Source organism: Cavia porcellus, unplaced genomic scaffold (assembly GCF_034190915.1).
Source record: "Cavia porcellus strain 051 isolate PalLab524CR breed Dunkin Hartley unplaced genomic scaffold, mCavPor4.1 scaffold_22, whole genome shotgun sequence".
NCBI lineage: Eukaryota > Metazoa > Chordata > Mammalia > Rodentia > Caviidae > Cavia > Cavia porcellus.
This window is the reverse complement of record NW_026947505.1, coordinates 9,367,860-9,382,732: the sequence shown is the minus strand read 5'-3', so window position 1 is coordinate 9,382,732 and position 14,873 is coordinate 9,367,860. Positions and strand designations below refer to the sequence as shown.

Sequence of the window (14,873 nt, the reverse complement as noted above, 5' to 3'; positions counted from 1 at the left end):
ACTTAAAATAGAAATTATTTTTTTAAATTATAAACAATCAACTATCTCTAATAAAAATACATCATGAATTTTAGTTATTTATGACATGAAAAAAGTAAAAGCTAAGTATCTGGTCCTTTTACTCAAAGAATAAATACTATAAGTATCTCAGATTTAAAGGACTTTGAAAAGTTAAAATGTTTTCAAAAAGCCTTCAGATCTTGAATGCAACAAAATTTAAGCTTTTCTGGTCTGCTTTACATAAGTATTTTAAAACAATGAGTTCATGTAAAGAAACTACTTAATTTTAGGAGGGTATTAATTGATGATAATATCTGAGAAATGCCTGAGGAAAACAAAGATAGTGGATGCCCCGGCCCTTCATGCCCTGCTCCCACAAACACGCACACTGCAGGAAAGAGGATGTAAATTTCTAGTAGACTTATTTAATCTCACTTCTAATCACCATCACTTTTGTGCCACAATCCTTTAAGAGATCCAGCTTTTATGAAAGGTACGGTCACGATTCTCAAGTGACACATAGGATATGCTACTTCAAATAGAAGCATTTAATAGAGTAAATGGATGAAAAAGGTAATTAGGAGATGCAATGATAAAATTAAAGCAATATGTTTATATTATTATTTTAAAACTTGTATGACTACATATTATTTAGCATGCAACTATTCAGTAAATAATACATAACTGAGTATTGGTCTTGATATAGTTGTAAAATATAATAATTCACATAGTTATATAACATTATCTTAGTATAACCATTTTATCTTAACTCAAGTTTATATACATTTATGATATGAAGTTATCATAAACTGCCTTGTGGCCTTGTGTTATACTTAATCAAATATTTTAAATTCTATTTGTTTTCCCCTTGTTTATAGACACGAATACTTCTTTATAATATTGGACCACTGAAGTATTCTTGAGAAGAAACAGAGGGGGAAATGAAATAAAATCTTGTTTGATAACATAAAATCATTCAAATTTTCAAAAACTCAGTGGTTTATGAAAATGCAGTCACGCAGTGTGTGAATGCTTTCTTTCTCTACACTGTATGCCTTCTGCACCCACACAATTAAAAGACATCCAGATATTCTTCTGTTGTGCTGGTTTTTAACTTTCCAAGTGAATATTAAGATAAACATCAAAGCATTGACAACTACATCACCTAAAATAGCAAGAAAGGAGCAGAGGACAAGATTGATTCCTTACCTTGACAGAGGGTCCCCAGTTCTGCGCAGTTAGCTAGTTCTGCTGTGGGAAGTGGGACCAGGTAGGAACCTTGATCAACACAGAGGGAAGATATAAGTTTGACTTATGATCTATTGACATAATCTAAAAAATAAGTATCATAAATCATATGGCTGATGAAGCAAGAAGAGCCCCCGGAGAGGCCATCAATGATATCCAGTGTCAACAAAGTCTCTCAAGGTGCTGTGCCCTAACATTCTTGAGTGTAAAATCAAGATATATTTAAGTTGCCTTCAAAGACTTGAACTGACTTTATCAGATGTCCAGACGTGAGATGAAAAGAACTGCTGTTGTTCCCTTAAGTCTTTAAAAAGTTCACAGCTCTATGGCATAATTAATCAAAAAGCTCTGATGGAAATTCATACAAATGAAATAATATAGACATCAAAGTGAGGTTTCAAAGTACACTTGGATACTATGAATCACTCACAGAATGCGTATTTTTGGTTCATAGACACTAGCACAGTTCTGCTATTTCCAACTCCAGAAATATGGTTTTTTGACTTCATGTCAGTCTTGGGTCTTTTTTATTTCAAGCTTTCACTTGAAATGAAAAAACTTTCCTTAGAAGGAAACAAATTGCAGAATTTTCTGGTAGAAGTAGATTTTCTGTGTGGCAGTAAATCTTTCAGTTAAGACTTTTACCACCAAATTGAGGCTAAGATGGACTAAACTTACTACAAAGCATTATGGATTTTATAAACACACAATAATAATTACAAATATATGCAAAATGTGTGTATATATGCAGCTATAAAGATATATAAATTCATATATCACATACTATATATTTAATATTTAAAGGACATTTATGTAACAGTGATTTTATTCCAATGTTTAAACTTTCCCCCAGTTTTCCCATGGGAAAAGCCAGGACAGGTGCATGAGCTCACAAAAGTTGTCTAATTAGGTAAATGGTGTACACAGGGAGAAAACATCCCAACAGTTTAACAGTATCTCAAGAGACTCTGCATCCACAGTCTCGATTGTCTCAGGCACCAGACTTTTGCATCTTAATGCAACCAGTGTTGACTCATTCCCTATGACACATGATGCAGAGAGCCTAGAACAATGCCTCATGCAATGTCACTATTTTCAGACAGGCGTGAGCACAAGCCAGCTTCACAACTGTAAGGCAAATACACTGGACATAGTAGTCATCCAAAGGAGGAAGTGACACAACTTATGGAGGAGAGCAAGCAGGAAAACCATTACAAAGAAGGAGACTCATGACGCATATGAGATTTTAAAAGATCTGGGCTACCAGAAAGAATTTCTCAAACATAACTCAGGGGCACTGGAAGAGGTCTGGCAATGCATATAACCTGACACTGGAAATGATGGAGATTATCAGATATATAAGTCTGCGACAGCACTGGGACCCTGTGTCTTTTTCCCAATGAAGGATCCCATGTGCAGGAGATACGTGCTCAGGATTTAATGAATACACATTTACCAAATGCATTATTAATGGTAACTGCAATTTAAAACTCTTTCTTAAAGTAAATGAGAAAAAAAACTCAAAATGGGGTAGGTGAGAAAATCAGAATTGTATTTTCAAACAATCATTTTTGAGGTTCCACCACCAAAAGAGGGAGGCATAGGAAAGCAGGAGTAACATTAGAAATTCAGGTTTTACAACATGAATACAATGAAGATGGACAGGAAGAGATGGTTACAGGAAATGTGAAAATAAGAATTGCGTGGTGTAACTACTTAGAGAGATAAAAAATGGTAGATTTTGGTATACAATGATCTCATAAAAGGATATAGGAAGTTAGGAGTGCGGATTTAGATGAAAGGGATAAAAGTTCAATAATAATAACAGGTGGCTGTGTGCCGTCTAGATACACGGGAAGTTTTATGTGTTCTGTAAGAGGTCTACCCCAGAAATACCAAACACAAGCTACTGGTGTGTTTGGAATTGCTAGAGCCAGAGTCCTGATTTTAGAACAGGACTATATTTAATTTTTAGAAGTACAGATTTCACTAAGTAAAAACAGCTCTTGTATAAATATCTTTCACAGAATTACACTGAAGAAAGTTTAGTGTAGAGTGTGGAAATACTAAGTATAATAGAAAAGTTAAGAGTGAGAAATACTGAGAAGACCTTTAAATTTGTAGTGGATTTAAAAAAATTATTAGTGCATGTGTGGAGTACAGGATGTGCACACTGATCTTAGGGAACGGGTATGTGTGCCTAACATGGCTTCATTCTTTTCACTCCTTTCTCCCCTGCTTACCCTCCTCCATCACTGTGGATCTAGAGCCCCCTCCCCACTTTTACTATGATTTTGGCTCATGTTTGTGGCATACAAGGGTTACATTTACTGCGGATAGCTGAAACACATACATGACACATCTTAAATCTTCATGGGTACCCTACTGCTCTCCACCTCCTCAGCTCTCAGTCTCTCAGTCTCCTTCTCATCTGTAAAAAAAATTTCTTTGTTTCCTTTGTCAGACTTACATTGTGCTCTTTGTTTATACTTTGGATTAACCAAGTGAGAGAAACTAAATGGTATTCAAGCTTGTGTGCCTGAGATGTCTTTTATGTAACATGTTTTCATGGTGGATACACCTTGAATGCATTGGAATTTTGATATAACACCACAAAAATTAGTTTCAGTTGCACGGAAATGGTGAAATCTAGACGGCCAGCATTTGAGGAATGAATGCAAGAGGAAGCCTGGTTGTGTAAGGAAGCAGAGATAGGAAGGGGGGTTTTAAAGTCTGAAAACTTAAGCAAGTGTACTGGACCAAGGGCATCTGCAGAAGTTGAGAGAGGATAAAAACGGAATTTTATTCTGAATGCTTTCTTCCCTTTATGCTTTTTCCCCCTAAGTACGTCTATTTAGAGATTTCTGAAAACTAAAGAGCATTTAAGCCTCAGTGACTGATGAAATCTCAAGCACTGTAGCGTGCAACAGAGGAGTCCCTGGGATGGAGTCCCTGTTGTTCTTAAGTTACACACAGTGTTGGCAGCCTCGGGCTCCTTGGGTCATTCCTGACACTGATACAGTATCACTAGAAGACAAAGAAAGATAAGAGGACAATACCGTGGGAAATAAGTTCTTTGCAAAACTACATTTCCACTACAGTTAGGAGGTTAAAGAGCTTAGATGTAAAAACAAGGAAAGAAAATCAGAAGATTTAGAACAAGATGTTTGACAATTTTCTTGAAAATTTTTAAAAATCAGTTTTACTATAGAGTATCAAGCATAGATTTCAGTACACAGCATGTTTTCCTGGGAAATTGTAATTTTTGTTTCTTAATATTTTACTGAGTTTTACTTTCTGTGAAACATCTAGTTTAGCATATTGACATTTCTTTAAAAATAATGAACATTATCATGATCCAATAGAACAATTTCAAGTAGAAGGCTGTTTTAGTGAAAAATATTATAAAAATAAGTGGCATATTTAACTGGAGGTAAAAACCGATAAATGAAATCTTATATTATAAATACACCAAGCTATGTAAATAAACATAGGAAATATAAAAACTATACACAGCCAGGCATGATGGTGCATACCTGTAGTCTCAGCTACTCAGGAGGGTGGGGCCTGAGAAATGCTTGAGCCCAGGAATTCAAAGCTTTCCTGACAACCCAGTGAGATCATGTCCCTCAAAAAACCCACACATCTTACACTTGTGCAACCTTTTTTATTTCTTCCCAGTTCCATTTTCAGCATAATTGTATAAAAAGACAATGTCACAAATGATTTTGCTAGGCTGACAGATTTATAAATGTGGATGGTAGGGGAGAAGAGATAATTCTTCTTCTAGGATAGTAATATATTTACCCCCAACTATTTTGAGAATGTGGTCTCTGAACGTCCCCTGATTTTTAAGGCTACCCAATGGTACTTAAAGGTATTTAGTTAATGTCAAAATTTAGACTCAAAATTTCTTGAAAAAAATGTAATCACTGAAAATAGGCAGTAGATGAAAACCTATAAACTTAATCTTTCTTCTCTATCTTTTGTTGTTCCTCCCAAGTCATGCTACTGAAGTGAGTCACTAGATATTTACACAAGTTGTGGTAAAACAACTTGACAAGCCAACACTACTCTCACATCCTCCCCTTATAATCCAAATAGTAGAGTAAATTCTGACAGTGTGCTACGCGAAAAAAGGCTTCAAAGTAGTAGTTAGTAAAATGATTTTGTAACTTTTCATAAGTAAACACATTTGAAATACAATTATTTTTGGAAACCTACTCTCAAAAAATTTGAACATCCTCAAAGAATAGAGTCTTTTTAAAAGACTTTTTACCTTAATTTCATTTAAAGATGATTCAGTGGTCTAAAAGTATTAAATTCAGTAATCTGCTAGAGATAGAAGGGTGAAGCCAACAATGAATTAGAATTTTACAACTGCAATAGCCAGAACTGTAATTGTAGGACTCCAAAAGTCAATGAACACTTAGCAACTAGGTACAAAATTATGGAGACGAAATCACAAGTCTGTAAAAATTCAGACATTTCTGGAAAAGAATGACAATAAATGTGGGTACTTAGATTTGTGCGTTATCTCTACATCCACAGTGACTAATTGATGGAAGTGGTTAAATTATGCTTATTAAATAAATACAACTTGTTTGAACTTGGACTATTCATTGAGTTATACTGTACCACTCCTCAGGAAAGAGCAGTAATCAGTAAAATAAATAAGACTTCTAGAGAAAGCACTGTCTGTTCTTTGTGAAAGCTGGTGGACATTAGCCAGTATCTGAACTTGAATCATAACTCAGGCAAATACTTGCATCTATAATTAAACAGTGAATTGTGGAAATTACTTGTTCTTAAAGGCCATAAAACTGAGTATGTTTAAAAATTTGTTCTAGGAAAAATAAAGATGCTACAACATGACAAATAATTACTGCTAAATAACACATATTTCTATAAAGGACTGAAAAGATTAACCATTTTTAAATGAGCTTGCTCAAAATTTCTTAATTCAGATATAGTCCCCAAATATACTTATAAAAGTACAGGAAAATAAAAATCTCCAATATGAAATCCCCAAAACACTTTTTAATCATGTTTATTTAAAATGAGACTATTTGATATGAGAAACAACTGACAGAATACTTAAGTATTAAATGTTTTCCATTCTGTTTATCTTTATTTTAATTGTATCTCATTTGGCAGTGCACTATTAGAAAATCCACTCATTTTCTATCACACATTGACCTGTGTCAATAGCTGCTTGTGAGTAATAGATGTTATTACATATGAGCTAGTCTAGTGGAATGCTAGGAATGAGATCCTTTTTTTTCCCATTGGTTACTGTACTGATCATAGGTTTGTTGGAAACCAAGATAATCACAAACGCCAAGTCAAAATGTGCTCTGGAAAGAAAGAAATGCTAAAATGTTAGCAGAAGACTTTTTTCTGCTTATTGAAGTTTTGCTTAGATAACAAGCCAGATATAATCTCCAGGACAGGTATTTCCTGTCAGTTAATAAGTGACTTGGAGTCTTCAACTCCCGAAGCTGATGATTAAGCAACAGGAAATTCCCTCTTCCATCTTATTCCTGATTCAGAGTCCAGGACATCTGAGTGTACCCACCGAGGGTGTTCAGCATCATCTTGGAATGTCAGAAAGATTTCTATAAAAGTTAGAGATTCAACTAGATTGACTCTGTAATTTTGGGCTACTCCTCTGATTAAATCATTTTGAAAACTTACTTGGATGACTAAGACACATGAGCATGTATTTGATACATTCCAGAAATGTTAAGGCTTGAGCTTCAAAAACTGTTTAGAAAATATGAGGATTGTATGATCTCATATATACATATTTATGTAAGTTTAAAAACGTCAAAACCATAGAAGCAAAGAGCGGGGTGGCAAGCCTGGGGATCAGAAAGGTGACAGAACACAGGCAATTACAGTTAGACAGGAGGACTAAGTTACTATGGTTAAGAAAAACACTGTAATACTGAAAACAGCTAAGAGTAGATTTTAAAAGGGAAGCATATGGAGTAACAGACATGTTAATTAACTTCAATTAGCCATTCCATGATGTTGTAGTCAGGGTCTAGAAGAGAAAAGATATAATAAAGGACACATAATTTATAGGATTGTCTTATAAAAGTCACTCAAAGAGTCAAATACAAAAGAGTGAGGAAATCTGTCCATAGACTAGAGACCCAAAGAATTCAAGTAAGGGCTTGGATCCCATGGCAATGTCCTCCATGAGTCCAGCTGGAGGCCTAGCGTCCATAACAATGTCTCATGCAAGTCTGTATCAAGGATCTGCACCAGGATGTGCCAAAGGTCAGTAGTGAAAGCTGGAAAGTCTGTGCCAGTGGGATGAAGAATCTGTGCCAGCAGGTGAGGGATCTGCACTGGAGCCAGGAAGCAATGCTCAAGGCAAGAACCAGAGTTCCCTCAGAGTGAACCACAGCCATACTTAGTGACAACAAGCTCCTGAGCTCCCCCAGTGATGGGAACACTGAGTTCATACCACGAAACCCAGAGTGACCAGCTCCTCGAGGAGAACTAACAGCAGAACCTCTTCCTGTCCAGGTCTCCTTCTTATGCTGCTGGCAACAATCCTCAGGTGGGCCTTCCACACCCAGAACCACACTGATTCAGTTCAGCTGGGTGTTACCAGGTGTCAACTCACCACACATGACATATACATGTGTGAAACACCATGTTTTATAACAGAAATACATGCAATTTTTAAATAAAATATGAGGTTTCCCAGTTATAAACTTGATAAGGATACAGGAGACATTTGACTTAGTCTGCCAATCACTCTAAACACTTATTTTTTTCTACGTTTCACTTTTCTGTCCTGTATAAAGTGTAGCAGGCAGCCTAAGTTGGGATTCACAAACCTAAATGTCTGCCAGAGTCAGAAGGCAGTCTAAAGATGAAGAAGGAGGCTTGGTGGAAGGATGTGAGAGTGCTGAGGCGAACCAGAAAGCCCTTCAGAGGACCAACCACCACACCACTACTCAACTCTAGTATGTTGGCCAGGTACAAATACCAACCAAGTAACATTAATACTTTGCCAGAAGAGAAAACAATTTAATTATTAAGTGAAATCAAGACTACACGGTAAATATGTTAGGATGGTGGGTCATGCCGTATCTGTCACAGTTGCAGCCACAGATGATCCATAAACTAATAGGCGTGGCTGTGAGCATTTGAATTTGCTCACAAAACAAGTGGCTCTCATAGGCCCCTCCCCAGATTGCCAACCTCTGCTCTAGAGAGTCTCTTGGTACAGATATCTCTTCAATACCATTTCCCTCATTTACCGCTCATTTATCAAGAAGCATTGCAGGAATGAAAACTAAGTTTGCTTAAGACGAACACTAAGTAAACACCCCATAAAGAAACTGTTTTCCCACAGAATACACTGCCGGTCATAAGAGTTGGATCCCTGACCTTTACGCTGTTCTCTGGGTAGCAGTTAGCTCACTACCCAATACTACATCACACCTTATAGCTCTGCTATGGTGAAAGATGGTCTAATTTACACTGCGTAAGGCAGATAGCTCTTGATACCAAACCTTCTGCATTCAAACCCAGCCTTGGTCACTTAAGACCGAGTAACACTGGGTAAGTTTTTTAATCATCTTCTGCCCAGGTTTCTCATCTGCAAAACAGAATACATTTGATGGGATCAGTGATGCAGGAAATGAGTTAATGCAAAACAAAGTCAAGGACACAGAAACAACCTCAAGCATATTAAATTATTTGATTTTTGATAAAAGAACCAATAATGTACAGTACAGGTAAAAGAGCTTCTTTAATAAGTGGTGCACATGCAGAAGATTGAATGTAGATCCATATTTTTCACCACGTACTAAATTAAAATGAGAATGGATTAAACAACTAACTGACAAAACAAAAACACTCGACCTGGAAGAAAAAACAGGTAAAACTCTTGAACTCATGGGCATAGGCAAGGATTTTCTGAACAGAATTCCTGTTTTACAGGAAAGTAGGAAGAATCAACAGATGGGATTGACGCAAATTAAAATGCTATGCCCACCCTAAGAAAGAGCCAACAATGTGGAGAGAAAACCTACAGAAACCAAAAAAATTCTGTCAGCTATTCCTCAGATAGAGAATTAATATGTAGAATAAAGAACTCAAAAATTAGACCGCCTCAAAAACTAAAAGACCCAACAAGAAATGAGCAACTAAAGTGCACAGGTATTTCACAGAAGTACAATTGGTAAATAAATACATGAAGAAATGCTCAACATAACTTGTCACTGAGAAAATTAAAATTAAAACAACACTAAGATTCTACCTTACCTCAGAAAGAAAGGCCATCATCAAGAGATAAATTAATAACAAACACTGAAGAGGCTTCAAGGAAAAGGCATCCCTTTTTACACTGTTGGTTGGGACACAAACTAGTACAACCACTTTGAGAATCAGTATGGAGATGCCTCAAAAAACTGAAACTTGAAATTCCATTTGCCTCAGCTATTCCCTTTCTAGATGTCTTCCCCCCAAAATTAAGGACATTATATTACACTGATACACGTATGTCCTTGTTACAGCAGCATAATTCATATCAGATAAATACTGGAAGTAGATTACATGTCAATCAACAGATCAATAGTACCAAAAATGTATTTATACACAATGGAGTACTACTCCGCCATTTTCACAGAAAAATGGGTGCACCTTGAAACTATAACGTTAAGTGACATAAATCAGATGTGTGAACTTCAGCATTATACTCTTTCTCTTACATGAGAAACTCAAAGTACAAATAAAGAGCAAAGTAAAAGATAATTCGAAATAGGGAGGTAGATCTTTCTAGAACAAGAGAGACCAATGAGCAATGGAGAATAAAAACATGCATTAAGATGTGTTATCTATATAAGCCTGTTTCACCCAAGAAAGATAAATTTTATGTATTGCAAACATGTAGCAAAATGGAGGGTGCTGATGTCAAGAGATGGATGGAGTGAGGAGGGTGGGAAGAGAAAAGGGGATAAACAAAGGAATTAAGATTCACTGTGTACATGCATCAGTTCCCCTACAGGGAATGTAAGCATGCACTCCAAACATGCACTGATAAAACTTATGTATAAATTGCTTACAATGGCATCTAGTGCAAAGTATTCAATTTAACTATAATTTTAACTATTATCAATTAATATACATAGCCCCTGATTTTTTCCACTTGATATATTATGACTTTTTCATAATGGCTAAGAATTGGATGGAAAGAGAACCCTGAAAAACCAGCCAGGATGAAGCAGGTGTACCACCTTGCTGACTGACAGACTTCTCAGCTTTCGCCAAGGTCCTCTGTCATTAGTTCCACAGAGAGTATTTTATGGAACACTATTAGCTCTTACAAAGTCACCTCTGGAAGAAAGTATGGAGTACCTTCTTTCCAATGATTGACCCCCCAAAAAATGTTGTCTGTCGAAGGGTACCACTTAAGAGGTGTTTCACCATCTGCAGGAGAAGTGGGTAGCCTCCACAGAGCAGGTGATTGAGGTCTCCCAGGCCAGAAGGGCAGGAGCAAGTGTAGCAGAGATGGCCTTGGGCTTTTACAGCGGATCCTACTTTGGGCAAAGAATGGACAACTCACTCTCGATGAAACTCCTTCCAAAGTCACACACAAATGTCTTGTGAACACTATGATTCTTCTCTTCTTTACTAAGGAGTTGTCTCTGAGACTAAAAAGTATATATGAGCAATACCTGGGGTTAGTCACATAGCATTTAGTGTAACTTCTACCTTTTGTGTTTGAATCAATCCCGAAAGAAAAAGTGATTTCCAAAATTAACTTGTATACAGAAATAATACTCGTGAAAGTCTATTTTAACATAACTTTTATTATATAGATTGGAAGTCTATTTTAACATAATTTTTCCTAAATATACCATATGGAGCTACTTCCAGTAATTCCACATGTAAAGCCTCCTAAATAATGAACAAAGAGAGGAGAATATTTGAAACAAACTAAAAATGCTTATTTTCTAACAGAGAGCAAAGTCCAAAGAAAAAATTGGTAATTCCCAACTTTGAAGATTTTCCATAAATGGACAGTTTGATATTTAGTACTAGTTAAATAAACTCTCTTCTTAGGTGATGGCTGTTGATTTAAGCAACATAATTGAAATCTTACTTCAAGATGATAAATATCAGTTTATTAGTATATCACTTTTTAAGAACTAAAAATAGTAAATTATTATGTTGTATCAAACCTAGCAATAACATTTGCACTTAAGATGATAATTTTAGCTGATTTGTAGTTTGACGTAATATGTTTGACTAACAAAAATTTAAGAATAATAATACAAAAGCCTTTCTTAAATAATCATGTCTTGTAATCAAATGTATGCTGTGAATGGCTGTGAATGACTTTAAAAGCTAAAACAGATTTTTAGTGACAAATATATACATATACATATATATGTATGTTCTGTGCACACACTTATATATGCCTGTGTATATTTTTTTACTGGCATTTTTATTGAACAGTGTAAAACATTAAAATGGTATTAATTCTTGTGCCACAGACTTACCACAGCTCAGGTTGCTTTCAGCTTTCAGAGCCAGGCTTGGGATATTCCAAAAGTCATTTTGCCAGTCAACCACATTCCCTTGCACATTACAGCTGAGGTTGGAGAGGATTTTCGAATTCATGGTAAAATTCCAAAGTCTAAAGTTATAAATGTCCCCTTTCAGAGAGGCTATTTCATTTTTATTGGATCCCAACAACAATTTCCCATTCCCAGGAATAACTTTACTAATGGTAGAGTTACATGGAACTGATTCATAGTTTCTTCTGAAATTTATACCAACAGAGCCCAAAGAATTATTCCAAACAATGCAGAGCTGCTCAAAGTTTTCTGTGAAAATATTTTCCTTTTCCTTCACAGGTAATGCGCTGTTCAGCAAGCATTTTGTGCCAGCAATATACAGGAAGTAGCCCTCATTGGCCTTTCCAAAACTGAGCAATTGTGAGAATGAGGCATCTAAGTAGGAGAAAGCTGTCCAGTCGTGGTCTTCATTACCAGCTTTCGTTGCTTCAAAGCAGAGCGTGAAAGCGCTGAGCTCTGGAATGGAGACGCTCTTTGCAACAGATACCTGGTAAGCATCTGGAGTCTGAGGTAAAACGACCTTTTGATTCCTTAAGGACACAGCAACTAGGACAAAGCATAACACCGAAGTAAGGCACATTAACTCCAGAATTTGTCCTACTGAGGTACAAAAAGTCTGACGCACCGCACTGATACTCATTAACCTTTCCCCCACTTCCTGCCTTCTCACCCCTCTGTCCATCCTCTATCCCCAACCCTTCCCACAGTCTTATGCCTTTAATAATATCTAAGAAATCCTAGCCATTTTAGCTGTGCACAATCACATCTTACACCTAAACTGTGACTTAAACCATACAAGTTGGTAAATATTTTTAATCTTGAAATTAAAGATTAAAAAATTTTAAAAACACAACTCTAAGATGAGGTAAGAACTGGTTTCAGGAGATTAACAGCTGTCCTCCGAATGCTATTTACTGCTGGTTTCAGCTGGCAATATAGTTCAGTGGTAGAGTGCTTGCCTAGAGTGTGGAAGGTGCTGAGTATTTTCAATACTACGAATAATAACAGTTTCTTATAAATGGTAGCTTTAATACATTTTAATGCATACCAAAATACTCTATGCGAAATTGTCATTTTAGAAGATCACCATAGTTACAGTCCATGAATCTCATAGGCAGTTACTGTTTTAGAAATCTTGCCATTTAGATATACATTTCCCTTTCAGCCAAAGATTATTTTATAGTTTTTTTTTTATTTCAAGAAAAAAGGGAAATTTTGTTGTATGGTTTCGTTATTAATATTTATTCTTATTTTGTTATTTTCAGAGACTGAGTCTATATTATTTGTTCTTTTGGAATTTATTGAAATTCACTTTACATTAATTATAAGCTTAATGTTCATAATTCTAACACACTTGTAAAAATGTCATCTATCTTTATATCTGTCCTTCTCTCTTTTTGATAGTGGGAAGTGAACCCAGAGGCTTTGCAGTGAGTTACATCTCTAGTTACTCAGTTTTTATTTTGAAATGGCAAATCATCATTTTAGTATAAATACTCTAGTAAAAATCTATGAAAGAATTATGAGAGCCATGAATTTCTACCTAGTTTTTAAATATAAAGCAGTTTATGGATCTATTTAAAAAGGTTATTATGCAATACAAATTATATATTCTTTATATATTAAGATTAAAAAAGCTGTAATAAAATATAACCATCAATGTTTTATTAGTGATTGTGGCTAGGAGGGGAATGTAAAGAAATTCTAATTGGCTTCTTTTTTATTTCTAGATTTTCTACACTTTGTAATTTCTTAAAACACTGCTTTGAAATATTGTATGTGTGTTTTATTTAACCACACATGTACTTAATATCACAAACAGTAAACCTTCTTAATCACAATACACAATTCATAATAACGTAGTTACCATGATTGTATTTTTCTGTTGTTGTTGTTGTTTTTTAATGCATAACTTCATTAAGAAGCTCAGTAGAAAAGATACCTGGGTCTTAGTCTTGAAGCTTGAGTTTTCTTGGTTTTAGAGATAAGATTCATCTTAATGTTATGATGTATCAGAATTTGGAAAACATAATTAATAATAGTTTTTGTCCCTGCAACTGAGTTTTCTTCAGGCTAACTTCTTTATTAGTTTAAATTCTTTTTAAATATATGTGCTAAATTTCTGTTTTTGTTATCTAGAATATTCTCCAAAAGAATACCATCATAAATGTCCAAAATAAACTTATCTCTACATAGGACCTCTTAAATTTTCAGTGGAGGAATGTTAGAATTAAAAATTTTAATTACTAGCAGTGAACCATGTAGTTTTACAAGCAGCTCTTAAATGTTTTATATAAAAAAGATTTAAAAAGAATTTAGCTTCACTATGACCAGATTCTTAATCAGGTAATTATAGCTTGTTGATGAGAACGTTCAGAGAATATTAACAGGATCCCACCCTTAAATCCTAACCCTAAACATTCACAGTCACTTACAAGAGCATAACTGTCTTCTGATCCATGTGTTTACTGCAGCACATGTTAAGTGAAAGCAGAAGGTTGGCCCTGCTTTTGGTTTACATACCTCTGATGTAGCTGGCATTGAAACCTTTCTTCTGGATGCTAAAGTCACTTGAAAAGGACACATGCATCTCATTCGCACTTGAGTTAAATGATAGGCCTTTGGCAGTTGCTCCGCAAAATTTAGTCTGGCTCTCTCCATTATCGAGAGATAAGGAGTCGTAAATGCAATTGGGAGCTTCTTCAATGTCGAAGTCATTAAATGTGATCTGAATGATGTAGCCAGCGGGCGCTCGGAGGGTCCACAGGCAGGCCTGGCTGTTGGGGTAGTCGTTAGGGTAGCACGGAGAAGTAAAGGTCCCAGAAGGGCTGGACAAGACAAGCCGGCAGCTGGCACATCCCGACACTGCTGGCCAGACAAAAGAGAGAGAGAAAGGCTGGATGAAAGGCGTGCGATAGACCAAGAACGCCACACACTAGGGACAGTCAAACGGAAAACATCTAAAAATACCAATGTACAATCATGGACATTAAATGGAAGACGAAACCAGCTTGA

At 35.8% G+C, this 14,873-nt stretch overlaps 1 protein-coding gene across 11 annotated transcripts in view; it reads right to left on the bottom strand.

Moving 5' to 3' along the window:
* Adgrg6 (adhesion G protein-coupled receptor G6) overlaps positions 1 to 14,873 on the bottom strand; it is a 128,312-nt gene that overhangs the window by 56,655 nt on the left and 56,784 nt on the right. For 9 of the 11 annotated variants that reach the window (XM_063233386.1, XM_063233392.1, XM_063233390.1 and 6 more), the window contains 3 exons: positions 14,382 to 14,723; positions 11,781 to 12,404; positions 1,210 to 1,278 (listed from right to left, as the gene is read on the bottom strand). In XM_063233386.1, the coding sequence (XP_063089456.1) occupies positions 1,210 to 1,278; positions 11,781 to 12,404; positions 14,382 to 14,723 (1,035 nt within the window). Of the gene's footprint in view, positions 1 to 1,209; positions 1,279 to 11,780; positions 12,405 to 14,381; positions 14,727 to 14,873 lie in introns of all 11 variants that reach the window. The other 2 variants (XM_063233388.1, XM_063233389.1) reach the window with 1 other exon arrangement.